At 39.4% G+C, this 21016-nt stretch overlaps 1 protein-coding gene across 2 annotated transcripts in view; it reads left to right on the forward strand.

The window, feature by feature from the left end:
• The first annotated feature begins 10960 nt into the window (after positions 1-10960).
• PRRG4 (proline rich and Gla domain 4) overlaps positions 10961-21016 on the forward strand; it is a 49119-nt gene continuing 39063 nt past the window's right edge. For both annotated transcript variants that reach the window (XM_017977994.4, XM_009007884.5), the window contains exons 1-5: positions 10961-11203; positions 11563-11681; positions 16089-16252; positions 18641-18689; positions 19553-19685. In XM_017977994.4, the coding sequence (XP_017833483.3) occupies positions 11585-11681; positions 16089-16252; positions 18641-18689; positions 19553-19685 (443 nt within the window). In that variant the 5' untranslated portion in view covers positions 10961-11203; positions 11563-11584. The remainder of the gene's footprint in view (positions 11204-11562; positions 11682-16088; positions 16253-18640; positions 18690-19552; positions 19686-21016) is intronic.

A 21016-nucleotide genomic window follows, 5' to 3' on the forward strand; every position in this document is an offset into this window, starting at 1 on the left:
TTATGTCCACTATTTGAAAAGGGAAAATGCTTGTCATTTATCATTATATGGAGGTGGACATACACATTTATAATCCTTTCTGGAAGTTCATTTGATAACCCATATAATATATACATATATTTACGGCTAGGAGAAGGCCTGGAACGATGTACTCTAGTGGTGAACTAGGAAGTGGAATTAGGCATTTTTCTTCTTTTTCCTTATCTCCTAATTTTTCTATAATAAATACAAATATCGCTTTTATAACAGAAAATAATAGAAGTGAACTGGCTCCCCCTCTACTTTCAAATGACTTTTTTAAAGAAAACTTCTTTTCAAAAAGTCATTTGAAAGTAGAGGGGGAGCCAGTTCACTTTGTTGAAGTCAACTTGTTATTTTTTTAAAAACTGAAGAATAAACTGGAACTTTTTTTGGAGATAGTCTCACTCTGTCACTCAAGCTGGAGTGCAGCGGAGTGCACAGTCACTCACTGCAACCTCCATCTCCCAGGCTCAAGCAATCCTTCCACCTCAGTCTCCCAAGTAGCCAGAAGTATTGTCATGTGCCACCATGCCCCACTAATTTTTCTGGTTTTTGTAGAGATAGGGGTCTCACTAAGTTGCCTAAGATGGTCTCAAACTATTGGCATCAAGTAATCCTTATGCATCAGCCTCCTAAAGTGATGGGATTACAGGTGTGAGCCACCACACCCATCCTTAACTTTTTAGGTATATGTAGAAAATGATAAGTAAAATATAGAAAACTGAAGAGTCATTAAATATATAATTAGAGAATGACTCATGAGGTATCTTTATAACTCAGCACACAAAAGTGCAATAGTTAAGTTCCTGAAAGTGGATGAGGCAATAATCTCTTGCAAGTGTAAGAACAGAGTCTCCAAACTTATTGAAGTGATAACTCAATTGCCTTCTAAAATGGTTATTCTCGTTCTGAACAGAGAGTGCTCTTTTCACCACACCCTTCCCAGCACTGAATGTCATTATTTTTTTTCTTTGTCAATCTGATAAAACAAAACAAAACAAAATCTCATTTAAATTTTTATTTTTTGATTGCTAATGAAACTGAACGTTTTCTGAGGTTTACTAATTGGCCATTTTTATTTCTTCTTTTGTTAATTGTCTATGTCTTATATCTGTCTTTTAACTGATCTTTTGTTGATTTATTTTAGTATTTCAAGGAGTAAAGATCTCTACCCTTTATCTGTCTTATATGTTGCAAATATTTTGCCAATTTGTCATTTGCTTTAATAGCCTTACCATCTCTTACAATGTTAAATTTTTATGAGGTCAAATTTATCAATCTTTACCTTTATAATTTTTCTTTTGCTTTTATTATTAGAGAGTCCTTCTTCACTCCAGGAGAAGATATTATCCACAAACATTTTCTTCTCATTCTTTTATGGGGTTATTTTTTCATTTAATTCTTAAAGACATCTGGAATTTATTTTGAAGTAAGATGTGAGAATGGCAACAAACTTTTAAAATGTATTTTTAAAACATTATGCATTACAACAGATTCTATACAAAGAAAATATTCGCAATATTAAATGTGTCCCAAAAAATCATCAACTTAATACAACAAAATTTCCTGACATAAGTATTTAACCTGTTCTTCAGACTTCATTTTTTAAAGTCTTGGGCTTTGTGCAAACTTATTTTAACAGTTTTTAAAAGTCCTTTTACTTATTTTACTAATAAACTTCTATACTATTTGGATGTCTTACAAGGTTATAATGCATTGCTATTTAAAAATTGCAATTTTGTTTTTAAAAAAGAAAGAAAGAAAAAAGTATACATTTTATTTCCTGAAAAGGTGATGGTACGTGTCAGAGTCAGATCTTGAATTTCACCTTTTCGTGACTGAAAGAGAACAAAAGAATCTCTTCATAAGCCATAGGGTATGAATCATAAGTGCAATTACTGAATGATTAAGTAGAATTCAAATGCTCAGGGGGTAAAGTGGAAATTCTATTGGATAAAAACCAGAAATCCCAGTTGCAACGCTCCTTCTGATTCACTTACTAAATTTCCTTAATGCAATCTAGTAAAATTTCTGCACCTGTGCATCAATGAATTAAACAAAGATCTTATTTGATTGTTAGGAATGATGGGCTTGTAAGTTAACATATTGAAGTATTAAGAGCATTTTGAACTAAAAATCTCCATGGACAGGATCAGCAACTGCAGTCATTAGCAACTCAGGAAACCCAAAATGTTTCCTTAATTAATACATCTCTTATTCAGGGCTCAGCTGTTATTTCAGTGTGCATAAATTCTCAAAGGCCCATTGAAGGGAGCAGAATACCAGAGGTAAATGGTTTGGGGATAACATATATGTCATTTTACTGCTAATGAGACTGAAATGCGAATGTAGTTTAAGAAATGTAACCTTCTTTTCAATTTCCACTGTCTGAACAAACTTTCTTTTCTTTTTTACCATAGTTCAGCCTGTTGAGGTGTTAACTGCATACACTAATGCTCACAAAAAGATGCATACTCCATAAATTGATGTTTACTAACATTCATCCAAATGCATACAGAAACATTGATGTAGATAACCACATGCTTGCTCACAGGAGTATTCTCAGGTTTATCTGTAGCATGTCAATGACATGGACTAGCAGAATCAGGTAATCAGCACATTTGGGAAGATCATTTATGACTAAAGACTTCTGAGTCCACAGTTGGTAAGGAGCCTTTTGCCTAATGCTATCTAGGCCTTGAATTATTTCCTAGAATTATTTGACCAAAAATTATGAAAAGGAGGATTTATTTATTAATTCATTAAGAAAGTATTAATTTTGCATCTGCCAGGTCCTGAGGAAAGCAATTATGTTGAACCATATGAAATTGCTGATATTTGGCTATTTTTTATTTACATAAGTGGCAATTTCATATGATTAAACCTAAGAAAATCATAGAAACTTCTTACGGAAAGAAAACAAGAAAGAGTTGAGAATCACAAGAAAAAAATTTGAAGTAGCAACTTAGAAGAAAAAACAGGGAAGGAAAAGAAAAAGAAACATAAAATTGTGAAATGAAAAAAAGGGAACATACAAACAAAAATAGAAGAAAATAAGAAAAATATATAACAACAAAAATTGATACCACCTTAATAATTAATTTAATTCATTCAGTATTTAATGTGTCTATATAAACAATCTAATAGTAGATTCAATACATGCCTCAAAATAAAAAACATTGTTCTTTTTATTTTATTTATTTTATTTTTTATTATACTTTAATTTCTGGGGTACATGTGCAGATCTTGCAGGATTGTTACATAGATACACCATGGAATAAATACTATATTGCCATAAAAAATGATGAGTTCGTGTCCTTTGTAGGGACATGGATGAATCTGGAAACCATTAATCTCAGCCAACTGACACAAGAACAGAAAACCAAACACTGCATGTTCTCAATCATAAGTGGGTGTTGAACAATGAGAACACATGAACACAGGGAGAGGAACATCACACACTGGGGTCTGTTGGTGGGTCAGGGGCTAGGGGAGGGATAGCAGGGTGTGGGGAGACTGGGGAAAGATAACATGAGAAATACCTAAGGTAGGTGACAGGGGGATGGAGGCAGCAAACCACCATGACTTTGTTCTTTTTAAAGATAAAAAACAGGCTGGGCATGATGACTCGTGTCTGTAATCCCAGCACTTTGGGAGGGCAAGGTGGGAGGATCACTTGAGGCCAGGAGTTTGAGACCAGCCTGTCCAACATGGTGAAACCTCATCTCTTAAAAGAAGAGAAAAGGAAAGAAAAAAGGATGAAAGACAGATCAATATGCCCAAAATTTTAAGATTCTAAATTCTGAAGATAGACTGGTCATGGTGTCTCATGCCTGTAATCCCAGCACTTTGGGAAGCCAAGGCAGGTGGATCACCTAAGATCAGGAATTTGAGATCAGCCTGGCCAACATGCCAAAACCCCATCTCTACTAAAAATACAAAACTTAGCCAGGTATGTTGGTGGGCACCTGTAATCCCAGCTACTCTGGGGGCTTAGGCAGGAGAATCACTTGAACCCGGAATGTGGAGCTTGCAGTGAGCCAAGATAATGCCATTGCACTCCAGCCTTGGCAAAAGATCGAGATTCTGTCTCCAATCAATCAATCGATCAATCAATCAATAGATAAATTCTGAAATAAAAGAGAAAATGAAAAAATTTTGAGGCAGTGGCAGAGCTAAAACAGGGAAACAATAGTAGATGTGCTGTAAGAAAGATATCTAAATTCAATATAAACCCAAGAAAAACGTTGGAAAGAAATAAAGTAGAAGTTCTGATAACAGAAAAATTCTGCCATAATATGACCTGATAACACATAAATCAAATCGAGTAACCAGAGTACAGAGGCCAATGAAGGTAAATCTAAAAAAACAAACAAACAAAAAAAAAAAAAAAAACTTTTTTAAGACAAGATCTTGCTCTGTCGCCCAGGCTGGAGTGCAGTGGTGCAATCATAACTCAGTGCAGCCCTGATCTCCTGGGCCCAAGTGATCCTCCCATCTCAGCCTCCCTGAAAATGTGGTGGTGGTGGTGGTGGTTGTTGTTGTTGTTGTTGTTGTTTTTCTGAGACGGAGTATTGCTCTGTTGTGCCCAGACTAGAGTGCAGTGGCCAGTGGTGTGATCTTGGCTCACTGCAATTCTCCTGCCTTAGCCTCCAGAGTAGCTGGGATTACAGGCATGCATCACCATGGCCAGTTAATTTTTGTATTTTTAGTGGAGATGGGGTTTCACCATGTTGGCCAGGCTGGTCTCGAATTCCTGACCTCAAGTGATCCACCTGCTTCAGTTTCCCAAAGTGTTGGGATTACAGGCATGAGCCACGACACCCAGCCCTTAAAAATGTTTGAATATCTCTTTTGTCATATAGAGATTTCCCATCAACTTCCCATTTTATATAATTGTGGATGAACAGTCTATAAAATATATAATTTGTGTTTGCAGATAAATTCTAAATTTTTTATTTATTTTATTTTTTGAGACCGAGTCTCACTTTGTCGCCCAGGCTAAAGTGCAGTGGTGCTATCTTGGCTCACTGCTACCTCCACCTCCCGGATTCAAGCAATTCTCAGCCTCAGCCTCCTGAGTTGCTGGGATTATAGGCACCCACCACAGTGCCTGGATAATTTTTGAATTTTTAGTAGAGACACGGTTTCACCATCTTGGCCAGGCTGGTCTTGAATTCCTGACCTAGTGATCCACCGACCCTGGCCTCCCAAAGTGTTGGGATTATGGGTGTGAGCCATCGCGCCCAGCCAAATTTTTATTTTTATATGATTGATTTCCTTTTATATAATATATAAATTATATAAAAGCAAGTAATTCAAAACTATCCAGAATGAGAAAGAATAATTAGAAAAGTACTTAAATAGAATTTTAGCACAGGAATGAATCTTAGAGTTCATGCAGACCAAACTCTCAATGTCTCAGAAGAGGCAGAAAGAATTCAGACAAGCAGCTTGTTCAAAGTCATCTAGCTAGAGAGAAGCAGATTTAGAATGTTTCCTTCACTTAACAATCGGAAAGTCCTGCTGCATGCCAGCCAGGTGAGGTACTAAGCAGCAAAAATACAAACGGGTAAATTTTGCTCTTTTGCTCTCAAGGAACTGTCAGGATTGAAATGTTGAGGGTAGGTAAGGAACATCCATAAACTTTACTAAAGCCATTAGTTAGCATCAGTAAAAGAAACCCTGCTTTAAAATTCCTATTTTATACTTCAAAATTCAGTCAAGCTTGAAGCAGTGGCTCCTGACGACTGTAATCCCAACAGTTTGGGAGGCCAAGGCAGGCAGATCACTTGAACCCAGGAAATTCAGACCAGCATAGGCAACATGGCAAAACCCCTGTCTCTACAAAAAATACAAAAGTTAGCCAGGTGTGGTGGTATGTGCCTGAGGTCCCAGCTACTCTGGAGGCTGAGGCAGGAGGATCATTTGAGCCCAGGAGGTTGAGGCTGCAGTGAGCCGTGATCCTGCCACTGCACTCCAGCCTGGGTGATAGAGTTAGACCCTGTCTCAAAACAAAACAAAACAAAACAAAACCCTCAGTTTATACTTCATTGTAGAGCGTCAAGCCAGGGCGGTACATAAAATAACAAAGGACAATCCTTCACCAAATGAGGATAAACAGATTCTGGTTGGTAGCTTTCCTAATAGAACTTCTGTGTAAAGCGTGTCTTTCAATCAGTACTGGCAACATTAACACTTCATTATTGTCTTTCTCTGATGCAGCATTGACAAGTACTTCTTTTTTTTTTCTTTTTTTGAAATGGAGTCTCATTCTGTCAACCAGGCTGGAGTACAGTGGCATGATTTCAGCTCACTGCAACTTCCACCTCCTGGGTTGCAGTGATTCTCCTGCCTCAGCCTCCTGAATAGCTGGGAAAAACAGACATGCACCACCACACCCAGCTAATTTTTGTTAGTAGAGACAGGATTTCACCGTGTTGGTCAGGCTGCTCTCGAACCCCTGACCTCAGGTAATCCACCCGCCTCAGCCTCCCAAAGTGTTGGGATTACAGGCATGAGCCACCATGCCTGTCAACAAATGATTCTTAAATGCTGTTAATTGCATAGCTAGAAATGCATGATTTGTTTAAACTCCTTTTTTACATGCTGTGTATGGAAAGTATGGTTTTGCAATTGATGCCAAGTAATCATGTGTATGAAAAAAAATGTTTTCATAGAATATCATGATTACCTGAATATGACTTTACAAAAAAAGAGGCCAACAATTGTGTAGCAATCAGAAAGTAAGACTCTGATGAGAAAATAAGGCTGATAAGTGAATAATTTGTGTAAAAATGCCAACATCCATACACAGAGTGACAGCTCTGAGGCCAGCTGTTACACAAGTCCCTGTCACAGATCCCTAGGAGCAGCTCCAAGCCACACAGATTCAAGTTCCTATGCACTCTAAGAGCTATAAAGATTTCTATATTTTAAGCACAACATGTAGGTCTTATTACTACTCACAGTGTGACATGAAATCAGGTAACCCTTCACACTGTTCTTTTATTTAATTGTTTTCTTATTAATTATTGTTCTTAAATGGTAGAATTAAAATAAATAAAAGTTCTGTTCAAAAGCATCCTTAAAGGGCTTTAAGCAAATGTTTAAAATAAAATCCTTAACCCCTTTACTGATTTGTTGAATCTGAAAATACCTGCGTGCAGATATATAATCAACCTGGAACAGTAGGAGTCTTTCATTTCTCACTTGCTGACTATACTGGGATAAATTAAAACAGCGAGCAATTGATGTTGAAATGTCAAAGCTAAAATGTCATGGAAACAGCAAGTTCAATAAAATTGCTTCTCCTGTCTGAACAGGCTAATGATAGTCATCGATGTGTCTTTAAGGATGTGGATGTGACTTTACTTACAGAGCTTCATGGCTGCAACCTTAACATTTCCTGTCACAGTCCTTGAGTCCATTCTCATGCCCACACAGTAAAGTGAGTTTTCATTTCATTCTTGAATTCACACAGGTAAGTGGGTGGGTATGTGCTCAAATTCAGAGATGCATTATCACATTAATCCAAGTCCATTAATCTCATTGCTCTGATTTTTTCCCTTATTTTCTCTGAAACTAAGTAATTTTTTACTTACTGCCTTTATTGTTTGATAAGAACTCAAAAAAAAAAAAAGCACTGAAATCAAGAACCAGGCTAGTACTTGGCCAATGATTATTCATTTACTTCATGCTTCCCTATCCCTCTTTGTAAAATGAGAATTATAATATCTAGCCCAACTCCACAGATAGCCAGAATAAGAAAAATACTGTGAGAACACTTAAAATGCCTCAGAAGAAAGGCATAAGAATATTATAACTTTATTATTATTATTATTACTATTATTTTTGAGACAGAGTTTCACTCTTGTCACCAGGCTGGAGTGCATTGGCAGGATCTCGGCTCACTGCAACCTCCGCAGTGAGGTTGAGGTTCAACGTGAGAATCGTTCAAGTGATTCTCCTGCCTCAGCCTCCCTAGTAGCTGGAATTACAGGTGCCCGCCACCACGCCCAGCTAATTTTTTTGTATTTTTAGCAGAGATGGGGTTTCACTATGTTGGGCAGGCTGGTCTCAAACTCCTGACCTTGTGATCTGCCCACCTCAGCCTCCCAAAGTGCTGGGATTACAGGCGTGAGCCACCGTACCTAGCCAAGAATATTATAACTTTAAATAGCAGAAGGCACAAAATAAAATGAATACACCAAGTAAGTAATAGAAGAAATCAGCGATCTTGGGCACTGTTGTTACTGGCTTTTCTCTTTTCTCTCTTTGCCATCTAACCTCAAAATACCTTGCAGCTCCATAGTGACTAAGTTAGTGTGCATGCTGCCAAATGCATTCTCTAGGACTCAATGTTACAGGAAAACATACAGGGATATAATTCACTACTGAGAAACAGACTTTCATTTCTCTGTCTGCCTCCCTCTCTGTCTATAAACTCTGATTTTTGATGCAAGCACAAGGCCTCATTTGTTTTGGTCCAAATATCCAGATATGTGGGTGGACTCATTCTACAAAGGAATGTCATCAAAGTTCACAGCTGCTGATTGCATAGCATGAGGCATTTGACCATTGGCCTCTCCCCAAAGTAGTGGGAAATGAAGTACTTTTCCTACCTGAAAATAAATTGCTTCCACTCAGTGAAAATGTATTGAACATGAACAATGTAGAAAGCACTCCCCTGGTACTGTGGAGGATGAAAAAATGAGTAAGTCAGTTCTTGCACTTGATAAGAACGTCACAGGCCCACATTCTCAGATCTAGGTCTCAGCCAGATTAAATTCTTCTCCAGAACACATGGTGTCCATCTCCCCACCAGGAGGGCTCAGTGCTGTAGGTTGACTCAAGGAATAAACAGGAAAATGGGTGTTCTAGTGAAGATGTTTCCTATTCTTGTGTTCAACCACAATAAACCATGTCTGGGCCTATTCATTGTCTGATTCCAATTGCTTGAATAAGAGGGAGAGAAGACTCCAACATACAAACAGTTTAGACCACGAGGTAGACAAATGGAGAGTGCAGAGGAAGGGACTGGAAGAAGGGAGAGGAAAAGCACTGCCTAGAAGGAATTGGTGAAAACAAAATTTCTGCAGAAAACTTAAGAATAATTCAGTTGATTATCAATAATCATAATAAAATATAATAATCAAATATATTTAACATAAAATATTGTCTAAAATAGACAATATCCTTTGGGAGGAGAAAAACAGAATTTGGTAAAAATTGAATTAATCAGAAATTTGAGGCCAGGCGCAGTGGCTCATACCTATAATCCCAGCACTTTGGGAGGCCAAGGTGGGCAGATCACCTGAGGTCAGGAGTTTGTGAACAGCCTGGTCAATATAGTGAAACCCCGTCTCTACTAAATGTAGAAAAATTTAGCCTGGCATGGTAGTGGATGCCTATAATCCTAGCTACTCAGGAGGCTGAGGCAGGAGAATCAGTTGAAGCGGAGGTTGTAGTGGGCCGAGATTGCACCACTGCACTCCAGCCTGGGAGACAGAGCGAGATTCTGTCTCAAGGAGAAAAAAAAAATTTGAAGGGGGGAAAAATGTTTCCCTTGCCCCCCAGCAAGTGCCAGGCCACTTTGACCAAAGCATAAATAGTGTTTCAAAGAATTGTTAAGCATGTTCTTTGTATAAAGAAGGATGTGACCATCACCTGGCACAGGTCCTCTGTCCACCTGCTGCCTTCATTACTTGATGCAGCAGTTCTTGAAGTCTTTGATCAAGACCTTTTTACACACTTACGTTATCAAGGATGCCAGAGAGTTTTCACTTAAGTGAATTGCTTCTAATGATATTTATTATCTAACATTAAAACTGAGAAATTTTCAAAATATTTTTGAAATCAAGACAACAAAGCACACTTTTTGTTATGTTTATGCATTGACTCACAGAAAAGATCAAGATTTCAAGATAATTATTTGAGAATAATGAGGTTATAGCTATCCTAGTAGATATGAACAAAGAAAACTAATCAAAATACAAAAGCAGTAGCCAAGAGAGATAGTGGACACCTTTAGTCCCAGCTACTCTGGAGGATGAGACTGGAGGATCTCTTGAGCCCAGGAGTTCAAGGAGCCAGCCTAGGCAACAAACCCCTAGGCTGAAAAAGAAACCCCTACTCTGAAAAAGAAAAAAAAAAAAACATTACGTTCAGAAGTAGAGAACAAATTTTATTAATCTCTGTAAATCTACATAAATCTCTATAAAAGGTACATACTGATACTTTAAGCATACTGCCATGGAAAATACTAGAAAATACAAGCACACACACATAGGTATTCTGTTAGCAGAGTGATGACTATTACATGTAAAATAGCCCCTGGAAATTTCCACTGTACACTTGAGAGAATGAAAGTGAAAATGGCAAATCATGTTGTTACCATAATGGAAATAGTTTTGACCTGAGAGACCCCTGGAAAAGATCTTGGAGACATCACAGAACTGGCGGACCACCATTGGAGGACCAATGAAATAAATTAATTTTAAGGCCATTTCCGTTTCTTATCACGAATAAAGGGTATTTTGTCTGATGAATATCTTGTCCTTGTCCCCGGATCACTCTTTTGAAAACAGTTGGCCTAAGGTAACCGCAGGACCCCTGGCCTAGCGAGATCCAAAACGAAAAGCCCTGGACGCGCCGAGGGCGCTCTGCTTAGGACTGAGAACCGAAACGCTCTCTGGATTAGGAGCATTAAGAATGCCGGGTGCAGACACAAATCGAAAAGCAGCCACCAGCGCCACCAAGGCGAGGCCAGAACTGGCGGCTGGCTGCCTGGCCAGCCCGGGGCTGAGGCGGCTGAGAGCGCAGCGCGGACTCCAAGGAGACGCCGGCCCACTGCCCGCCAGCTGGCCGCAGGTAGGCCGGCCCCCGGGAGGAGGGGCGCGACCAGGTGTCCCCAGCTAGCCGTCTCCTCCCTTCCTCCGTCGGCCGCCTCCCAGTACCGAGACAGGACCTCGCGCGGCGCGTGTTCCCCGGGCGCCCTTCTGCGGACCCCAGACGCGTCCCCGGTTTGCGCGCGAGGGCCACCCAGACCCTGGGGAGAGAGAAGCCCGGAGCGTCGCCGAGGTTTGAGAGCGCCGGAGACCGACAGCCTGACGGCCAAAGGAACCACCCCAGGACGAGACTCTGGCACGGCGGCTGCTGGAACATGTGCGGGGGTACACAGGTGCGGGGCCTGGCTAGGGGACTCGGCGGGGAGGGGGTTACTGGGAGGGGGGGCACATCGGTGGAGGCCACCTCGGCGGACTGGGTTGTATTCGAACACATAGCCGAGGGTTTCCCGCAGCGACAGATCCCGGATCAGCCCTCGGCAGGGTCCCGGGGCGCGGCATTTGTCCCAGGCGCTCTCGGGGCAGCTTTCTGGGCGCGCCTGGAGTCCCTGCAACCGAAACCGCGCGCTGGGCTCTCTAGCGTCGAGGCTTTGATTGAGTACAACAGGTTGGTGATTCAGTTCCACAGAAACTCAGAGTGCTGAGCCAGGGGCTTTTTTTTTTTTTTTTTAACTATGTTTTTTGTTTGTTTTAGTTTGTTTGACAGTTGCCAGACTATGTTTACACTTCTGGTTCTACTCAGCCAACTGCCCACAGTTACCTTGTTTCCTCATTGCACAAGAGGCCCAAAAGCTTCTACGAATGTGGGAGAAGGTAAGCACGAAAACGTCCCTGGAGCCCGGAGCCGCGTGGTACAGATGTCAGTGAGAAAGTGCAGTATTTGAAATGACATACCCCAATCAATCATAGAAGCACTAAAATATACTTTAGTTTAATTTGTGGTATATTTGGCAAGATTGTGGTTTTTTTATGTTCTTTTTTTTTTTTTTTTTGAGACGGAGTTTCGCTCGTTACCCAGGCTGGAGTGCAATGGCGCGATCTCAGCTCACTGCAACCTCCGCCTCCTGGGTTCAGGCAATTCTCCTGCCTCAGCCTTCTGAGTAGCTGGGATTACAGGCACGCGCCACCAGGCCCAGCTGATTTTTTGTATTTTTAGTAGAGACGGGGTTTCACCATGTCGACCAGGATGGTCTCGATCTCTTGACCTCGTGATCCACCCTCCTTGGCCTCCCAAAGTGCTGGGATTACAGGCTTGAGCCACCGCACCTGGTCTGGTTTTTTATGTTCTTTAACTGCAATTTATACAACTTGATTTCTGTGAGTTTTCTTTAATAAGTATATATGTAAGACCTTGTTTGTGGTTAATTGAATGGAAAACCTATTTCAGCTTCTGAAAATCAGTGAGTGACTTTTCTCTACAGGAAGCTGTGTAGCGATTATAAAGAGCATAATTACATGTTCTTCCTGGAAAGGTGAACGGGGAGTCCAGGATCTAGTCTGGACTTGTGAGACCCTGAGCAAGATAAATTAATTGGGCTTGAATGTCTTCATCTGTAAAAGTGATGGGAGTGGGGTGTAAAATCATCTCTGAGGTCCTTTTTGACTTTCAGATGGTCTAGTTGTCTAGATAAAAGCAGCTAGTTAAGAGATTAGGTTTGGGGCTTGCTAACCTAGAAGTCCATAGTTTTTAGGCTTCTCATTAACAGTTTGTTTTCCTGCCTATATTTTAAAAGCCTAACCTAGTAAAACCAGAAAATAGAAAAAAAAAAGCCTCTGGCTCTTAGCATCCTTCTCCCTGACTAGTCACGGTGCTTCCTCGGCCAGTGCCAATACTCTGGATCCATGTCCCCACACGTTCCTGTCTCTTATCCCTTCTCATCAGATCCTGTTCTCAGCTCATTTTCATTTGGGAAGGATCTGTTAACAGTAAAACTCTGAACTGACTTTATCAATGATTAACACAGTTGTGTGTGTTGAGATAGAACAATTCATTAACCCAAAAAAATCAAACTCTGATGACAGAATTCTAGACAACTGGATAGGCTAGCTAGAGGAATAGGGAGAGATTTTGGAAGAGGATCATTTTTAGTCCCTCCCAAGCTGCACCATATATGTCAGTCCACTTAGAAGGTTCCCCTTCAAGGTTCCATACTCAGATGCTCTTCCCTAATATAATTGTGAGTGCAATCATTCATTCACATGACACAAGGATAAAAGACACTTTCACCAGACACGGTGGTTCATGCCTGTAATCCTAGCACTTTGGGAGGTCAAGGCAGATGGTCAGGAATTCAAGACCAGCCTGGCCAACGTGGTGTAGCCCCGTCTCTACCAAATATACAAAAATAGCCCAGCATAGTGGCACATGCCTGTAATCCTAACTACTGGGGAGATGGAGGCTGCAGTGAGCTGAGATTGTGCCACTGCACTCCAGCCTGGATGACAGAGTGAATTTTATTTAAAACATAAACATAAAAATAAATAAATAAATAAAAGACACTCTCAAGGACATCACAAGCTATGGAAGGTAGCATTGAACAAAATCCTGAAGGATGTGAGAGAGCAAACTGAACTAAGGAAGTTCTGTTCAGAACAATAAATCCAAAGGCCAGAGAGAACCAGGTGTGTTGGAAGCCAGCATAGCTACAACAGAATACACAGGGAAAGTGGTAAGAGATGAGGTTAAAGGGGTAAGGGCTTAGGGACCAGAAGGAAGAGGGTCATGTAAGCCATTGTAATGATTTTGGCTTTTACTCTGCAGGCAGTAGAATTGCTGTTAGAAGGTTTTTTAAAAGCAAAGTAGGAACAAAGTCTATCTTATCTTTTAAAGGGCTCTCTTTGGCTGTTACGTTAAAAACAGACTATAGAGCAGCAAGGAGACCCTTGGAAGACCATTGTAGGAATCCCAGTGAGGGGAGATGGAGGCTTGGAAATTTTTTTCTTGCTATCTCCATTTGTGATCATATAAAATCTACAATAAAACAAAGGAGGAAACAGAATAGAAATATTTCATCACACTATCCCCTCTATCTACCTTTTAGAATACTTTTCAAAACAACCATCACCAATTATCCCATTGTAGCTTCCCATTTGGTTTGAATAGCCCATATTTGTTATTTAAAACATAGAAATGGACACTGTAGAATAGTGCTGCTCCCCCAAAATATAGTGTGAGCTACATAAATAATTTAAAATTTTCTAATAGCCACATTTTAAAAAGTAAAAAATAATAGATGAAATTAATTTTAAGAATGTATATCATTTAATCTAGTACACAAAATATCACCATTTTAAAATATAAGCAATATAAAACATTATGGAGACATTTCACCTTTTTCTTTTCTACACCAAGTTTTTGAAATCCTTGTGTGTATCTTATACTTACTGCACATTTCAATTCAGACAAGCCACAGTTCTTATTTATTTATTTAGAGATAGGATCTTGCTCTGTTGCCCAAGCTAGAGGATAGTGGCATGATCTCAGATCACTGCAACCTCTACCTCCTGGACTCAAGTTATCCTTCCACCTCAGCCTCCCAAGTAGCTGGGACTACAGGCGTTCATCACCACACCAGCCTAATTTTTGTATATTTTGTAGAGATGGGGTTTCACTATGTTGCCCAGGCTGGTCTCCAGCTCCTGGGCTCAAGTGATCCGCCTGCCTTAGTCTGCTGGGATTACAGGCATGAGCGACCACTCCCAGCCTTCTGTGGCTAGTGGTTACTGCATTAGACAAAATAGCTCTAGAATATTCAGACCTGTTTGGAAAGATAATTCATTTATAGAAAAAATATCTTGGACAAGATGTGACTGTTCTTAAGGGGGCAAAAATAAATGTGCGACTTGAGGTCACTCACAAATCAGTATGAGTTTTCCAGCTATAATCTCTCATGAGCAGTCTTTCAATCGCCTATTTTAATATATTCTTTCTTTAGTAATGGTGAGCAGTGAAAAGTATCCGCACTTTTAAACTCCTTTAAGCATTGTGATGTAGTTCTCACTTTCGGAATTCCAGTCTTAGTAATATGATCTGGAGCAAAATCTCTTAAGCTTTGTTTGTGTGACACCAGAACAAGTTTAAAGTTTGTGGGTTTTGAAAATACTACCATGGTTGGATGCTTTGGTTTTGTGTCAACCTGTTCTGAACCTTGTAGTGTTTACCATTTACCTTCCCGTCAAATGTCAAGGAAACATAAAACATTAGAGACACATATTTGGGGAGTACAGTAGAGGGAGCTACTACGTTGGAAATAACTGAATGTCTTTAGTTAAATCTTATAATTAGCTTATATTTTCACTAATTTAGAAGGTTATAATTTTATAACTTTTAGCATAAACTTGAATACAGCACCTGTAATGTATAAGCATTAATTTGTAATTTAAGAACTTGGCCAGGTGTAGTGGTTCATGCCTGTAATCCCAGCACTTTGAGAAGACAAGGCGAGTGGATCACGAAGTCAGGAGTTCGAGACCAGCACGGCCAAAACAGTGAAACCCCGTCTCTACTAAAAATACAAAAATTAGCCACGTGTGGTGGCACATGCCTGTAGTCCCAGCTACTTGGGAGGCTAAGGCAGGAGAATCACTTGAACTTGGGAGGTGGAGCTGAGACCGTGCCATTGTATTTCAGCCTGGGCGACAGAGTGAGACTCCATCTCAAAAAACAACAACAACAACAAAATTAAGAACTTAAAGAGATCTTAGTGATTATTTAATTTAATTCCCGGTTTTATAAATGAGGAAATGGCAGCCCAAAGAATGTAAGTGACTTATCTTAGAATATACAACTGATAGCTTAAGCTAAATTAAAACCAAAAATCTGTCTTTTAACTCTCAGTTCAATATGCTGTCCAAAATGCCCCACTAATTTTTCTCAGTCAAGATAATCGAGAACCAATTCTTTAGAAACAGAACAGTCTGATCTATCAATTATTGGGAAAATAACTATCTGGAGAGAAAAAGATATTTAAATAATTGTTATTTATACTAGTAATTTTGGACATAATTCCAGCAGAATTATGCTAATTTTATATTTCATGTTTATAGGAAATTATCTTCACTGATGATTTTTCTATTTTTTGGTTAGATTTTAAAGCTTTACAAAAAAACTTTTGTATAATTTAACCACATCAAGAGGATTATTCACTTTTTCCACAATTAAAACAGGAATTTTTAAAATATTTTTGATCAACGTTTAAGTCTTTTTCATTACTTTATTAGTGTTTACATCAAAAGAAGAAGCGAACTTTTTCATACATAGACGCCTCCTGTATAACAGATTTGATTTGGAGCTCTTCACTCCTGGTGACCTAGAAAGAGAGTGCAATGAGGAACTTTGCAATTATGAGGAAGCCAGAGAGATTTTTGTGGATGAAGATAAAACGGTAATGTGGTTGATTATGTTAATTATCTGGAATCGTTCAATTGTACTTAAGAAAGTGGCACTTTCGGGCCGGGCGCGGTGGCTCAAGCCTGTAATCCCAGCACTTTGGGAGGCCGAGGCGGGTGGATCACAAGGTCAAGAGATCGAGACCATCCTGGTCAACATGGTAAAACCCCGTCTCTACTAAAAATACAAAAAATTAGCTGGGCATGGTGGCGCGTGCCTGTAATCCCAGCTACTCAGGAGGCTGAGGCAGGAGAATTGCCTGAACCCAGGAGGTGGAGGTTGCGGTGAGCAGAGATCGCGCCATTGCACTCCAGCCTGGGTAACGAGAGCGAAACTCCGTCTCAAATAAAAAAAAAAGAAAGAAAGAAAGAAAGAAAGAAAGTGGCACTTTCAGTTATTAGAAATTTTACACTTTAAACAAAATCAAGGTTATGTACCTGACATCTCTTTCTACTTCCTTAAAATGGTAATTAACCTGTTTAGACTTGGCTCTACACCCGAATAATGGGGTTTATAGTAATTAGTAAATTATTGACTGTTGTGATTTTGTGTGTTTAATGTTTATTATATTTAAAATTCATCATGGGGCAGAATGAATTTAACTCCAAGATTTTGTGGTTAGTGCTCTAACTCAGGCTTCAATCATTTATGACTAAGTAATTTGTCCTATCGGTGACCTTACCTACTTGATTACCCATATTTATATTTCAAGTATTAACTGACAGTCTGCTATGTGCCAGGTGTTGTCCTTGGCACTGAGGATACAAAATGTATAGCCCTTGTGTTCAGAAATGTATTGTTTGGTCTATCAGTGTAATTTAAGGGAAACATTTTTAAAAGTTCTTTCTTAGAATATAATCAAGTTCTGTTCATCTTGATAAGGTACAAAACAGATGGCATTGTGCCTGTGATAATCTGTCACAGTCTTCAGAAACATTAAGTAACCCAAATTATCTTTTTTATTTTCTTTTTGGAGACAGAGTCTACTCTGTCGCCCAGGCTGGAGTGCAGTGGCGCAATCTCGGCCCGCTACAACCTCCACCTCCCGGGTTCAAGCAATTCTCCTGCCTCAGCCTCCTGTATCAGTCCTGTAGCTAGGACTACAGGTGCATGCTGCCATGCCTGGATAATTTTTTGTATTTTAGTAGAGACAGGATTTCACCATGTTGCTCAAGCTGATCTCAAACCCCTGAGTTCAGACAATCTGCCTGCCTCAGCCTGACAAAGTGCTAAGGATTACAGGCATGAGCTGCAGCGCCCAGCCCTAAATTCTTTACTTTTGTAGATTTCATAATGCTAGCTCCTTTTTGCCTTTCCTAAGAGCCCCATTTTACTTTTTGGTCAATAAGAACCTCCCTAGGCATCCTTCAAATGCAGGTGGTCATGGAACCTAGTTGACTTTTATATCATTGTGCCCACTCTCCCATTCCCTACAAGTATCTATTGTGTAGTTGTACCTGTTGCTGTGTCTATTAAGGAGCAAAACGAAGCATATACTGTGTAGTTGTACCTGTTGGAATTTTATTCTGTTTTTCACAAACCTTTTCTAATTTTATCATAGTTCCTTAAAATTCATTTCTATTCTCTCAAGTAGCACTGAACTTAAAATTGTTTCAAGAATGTCTTTCCAAATCAATAAATACTTTTCAATAAGATCTTCCAGAAGGGCACAGCGGCTCATACTTGTAATCCCAGCACTTTGCAGGGCAGAGGTGGGAGGATTGCTTGGGCCCAGGAAATCAAGACCAGCCTGGGCTTCATGGTGAAACCCATCTCTACAAAAAAGAAAAAATTACCTGGGAGTGGTGGCATGTGCCTGTAGTTCTAGCTACTAAGGAGGCAGAGGTGGGAGGATTGCCTGAGCATGGAAGGTCAAGGCTGCAGTGAGTCATGATCACACCACTGCACTCTGGCTTGGGCTACAGAGAAATCCTGTCTTAAAAATAAAAAAAAAAAAAAAAAAGTCCTGAGACAAACTGAGGGCTTATCACCCACAGAAAAATTCAGTCTCCTGTTCAAACATGGTAGTGAGTCCACAGCCTCAACTTCTGACTTTGGTACTTTTACCTATTCTCTAATGCAATAATTTCCCCCAGTGCCTTAGTGGGAGCTCCAGTCAGGTGAAGGGAAAATAGCAGGCACAGTAGTAAAGAGCTGGGACTGGCAGTAATCCCTTGACAATTAGAGAGACAGACAGCAGAGGCAGTTATGGGTGGTAGTGCTTTAATTAGAGTGAGTCACACTCTCCAGCTTGAATGAACTGGTCTTCTACTTACGATACCTGCCAAGAGTTTACTACCTCTAGCCCAGGTCATTGAGACCAAATCAAATAATGATAATAAAGATATTGAATAAACTTGGGAATTTTACCTTTTTTTTTTAGAACGCATTTTGGCAGGAATATTCAGCTAAAGGACCAACCACAAAATCAGGTAAAACAATAATTGATCAAATTTAATTCTTTTCTCACCCTCTCTCTATTGTAATACATTTTAGTTTTATTGTTTTGAGTTTGGTTATTGCTCAACATACATATCTTATAAATGCAAGGAGATTTCTCAACTATACACTGGCCTATCTCAGACAGAAAAGGACAGATTCATCTCTTTGTGCACTGAAAATCAAGTTTGGTGAGATACTAGGGAAATGAGATAATGGGTTTAAAGCTGTTTTAAACAGCTCAGCTATGTCAAGACTTGCATAGAATAAAAGTAGATACTATTCATTTCAAGATGTAAACTATGTTAACTTGTTTTCTTTTTTAACCATTAAAGGTAGATGGAACATTTTGTTAGATAAGATTGTTGGATCGAATTAAGTAACTTGTAGAGAGGGGAGATCCTTTATCTAATCTGTATTGATCATCTCCAGCTGCATTTTAGTCGGGTGTATTTTTCATTTTCCAGCTATTTTTTCATTCCCATTCTGTAGGACGCTCCTCGCCATGGCAGGTTATATCCCATAGCTACCCTGAGTTGCTTAATAAATATAATCTTAGTGATTAATACCAAAGTATGTCTAGTTGAGGAGCAAATATGTTTATCCCATTCAATGCTGAATATTATTCATTTAAAATTACCTATTTTAAATAAATAAAAGAATAACAATAACTAGGGCTTTTAGAAGTGTCATTTAAATTTTTTTAGGTAGATTCTCTAGCACAAAGACTTGAAAGAAGTCAACATCAATGATTAGATGCTATATAATGTGTTTAGACCCAGGATTAAATTTGTTGAAATCATAGGTGATGCTATGTAGTTGTTATATTTATGTTATTTTAATGATTTATTTCAAGATGACAACAGAGAGAAAATTGATGTTATGGGCCTTCTGACTGGATTAATTGCTGCTGGAGTATTTTTGGTTATTTTTGGATTACTTGGCTACTATCTTTGCATCACTAAGTATAACAGGCTACAACATCCAGGGTAAGTACTAAGTAAAATTATTTAATTCATTACTAGACATTCTACATTGTTATTTTTTAAATGGGTCAAGCAGGGCCAGGTGCAGTGGCTCACACCTGTAATCCCAGCACATTGGGAGGCTGAGATGGGTGGATCACCTGAGGTCAGGAGTTCGAGACCAGCCTGACCAACATGGTGAAACCCTGTCTCTTAAAAAAAAAAAAGGGTGAAGCAAATGGCTGCCTATTTTCTTACATAAGCCTTTTATTTTGGAAGAAATTTAGATGTATATGGAAATTGCAAAGGTATTAAAGAGAGTTCCCACCCAGTTTCCCACATTGTGTGTGTGTGTATATATATACATTTTTTTATTTTATTTTACTTTATTTTTTTTAAACAAATTCCCTAAGCGGGAGTGCAGTGGTGCAGTCTTGGCTCACTGCAACCTCTGCCTCCTGGGTTCAAGCAGTTCTCCTGCCTCGGCCTCCCGAGTCGCTGGGACTGCAGGTGCAGGCCACCACGCCTGGCTAGTTTATTTTTTATTTTTTTTATTTTTAGTAGACACAGGGTTTCACCATGTTGGTCAGGGTGGTCTTAAACTCCTGACCTCCTGATCTGCCTGTCTTGGCCTCCCAAAGTGCTGGGATTACAGGCGTGAGCCACCACGCCTGGCACATTGTTAATATATTACCATAGTAGAATTATGAAAACTCAGAAAATGACAATGGTTCATGTCTATTAACTAAACTCCACCAGTTTTCCCACTGGCATTTTCTTTCTGCTGCAGGATCCAGTCACAGTACCACATTGCATTTAGCTGTCATGTCTTCCCAGCCTCTCTAGACAGTGACAATTGTTTGGTCTCCTAAGTTAACATTTACATAAATAACCTAATGATGCTATTTCTAAAGTCCTTCAAAAGAATACAAGAAGTTTCACATATGCCAGCTTCATTTTTCAGTATTTCTTAAGCAAGAGGCAGATACCAGTATCTTCACTTTATTTCCAGAGACTAGAAGTCCTATAGTTTACTTTGAGCCACAGAGTGAACAGATCCACATGGCTACCCAAATAGAAACCGTGTAACTGGCTTTTAAATTCAACTATTTTTATTGACGCTTTAAATAGAAGTTAACAAAATAAAATGGTTACCAACTGAGGATAATAGCACATTGATAAAGCTTCAAAAAGATTCATAAAAGCCATAATTGTTTGCATAATAGAAGCTCAGCATCCCTATTGAAACAAAAAGTACTGATGTTTTTCCAGTAAACATGGCTGAGTAGGCGTAGAAACATTCTTACTAAGAAAAAAGCAGCAGATTCTAAGCAGGCTATTAGAAATTGATAATT

The sequence above is a fragment of the Callithrix jacchus genome, chromosome 10, assembly GCF_049354715.1.
Source record: "Callithrix jacchus isolate 240 chromosome 10, calJac240_pri, whole genome shotgun sequence".
NCBI lineage: Eukaryota > Metazoa > Chordata > Mammalia > Primates > Cebidae > Callithrix > Callithrix jacchus.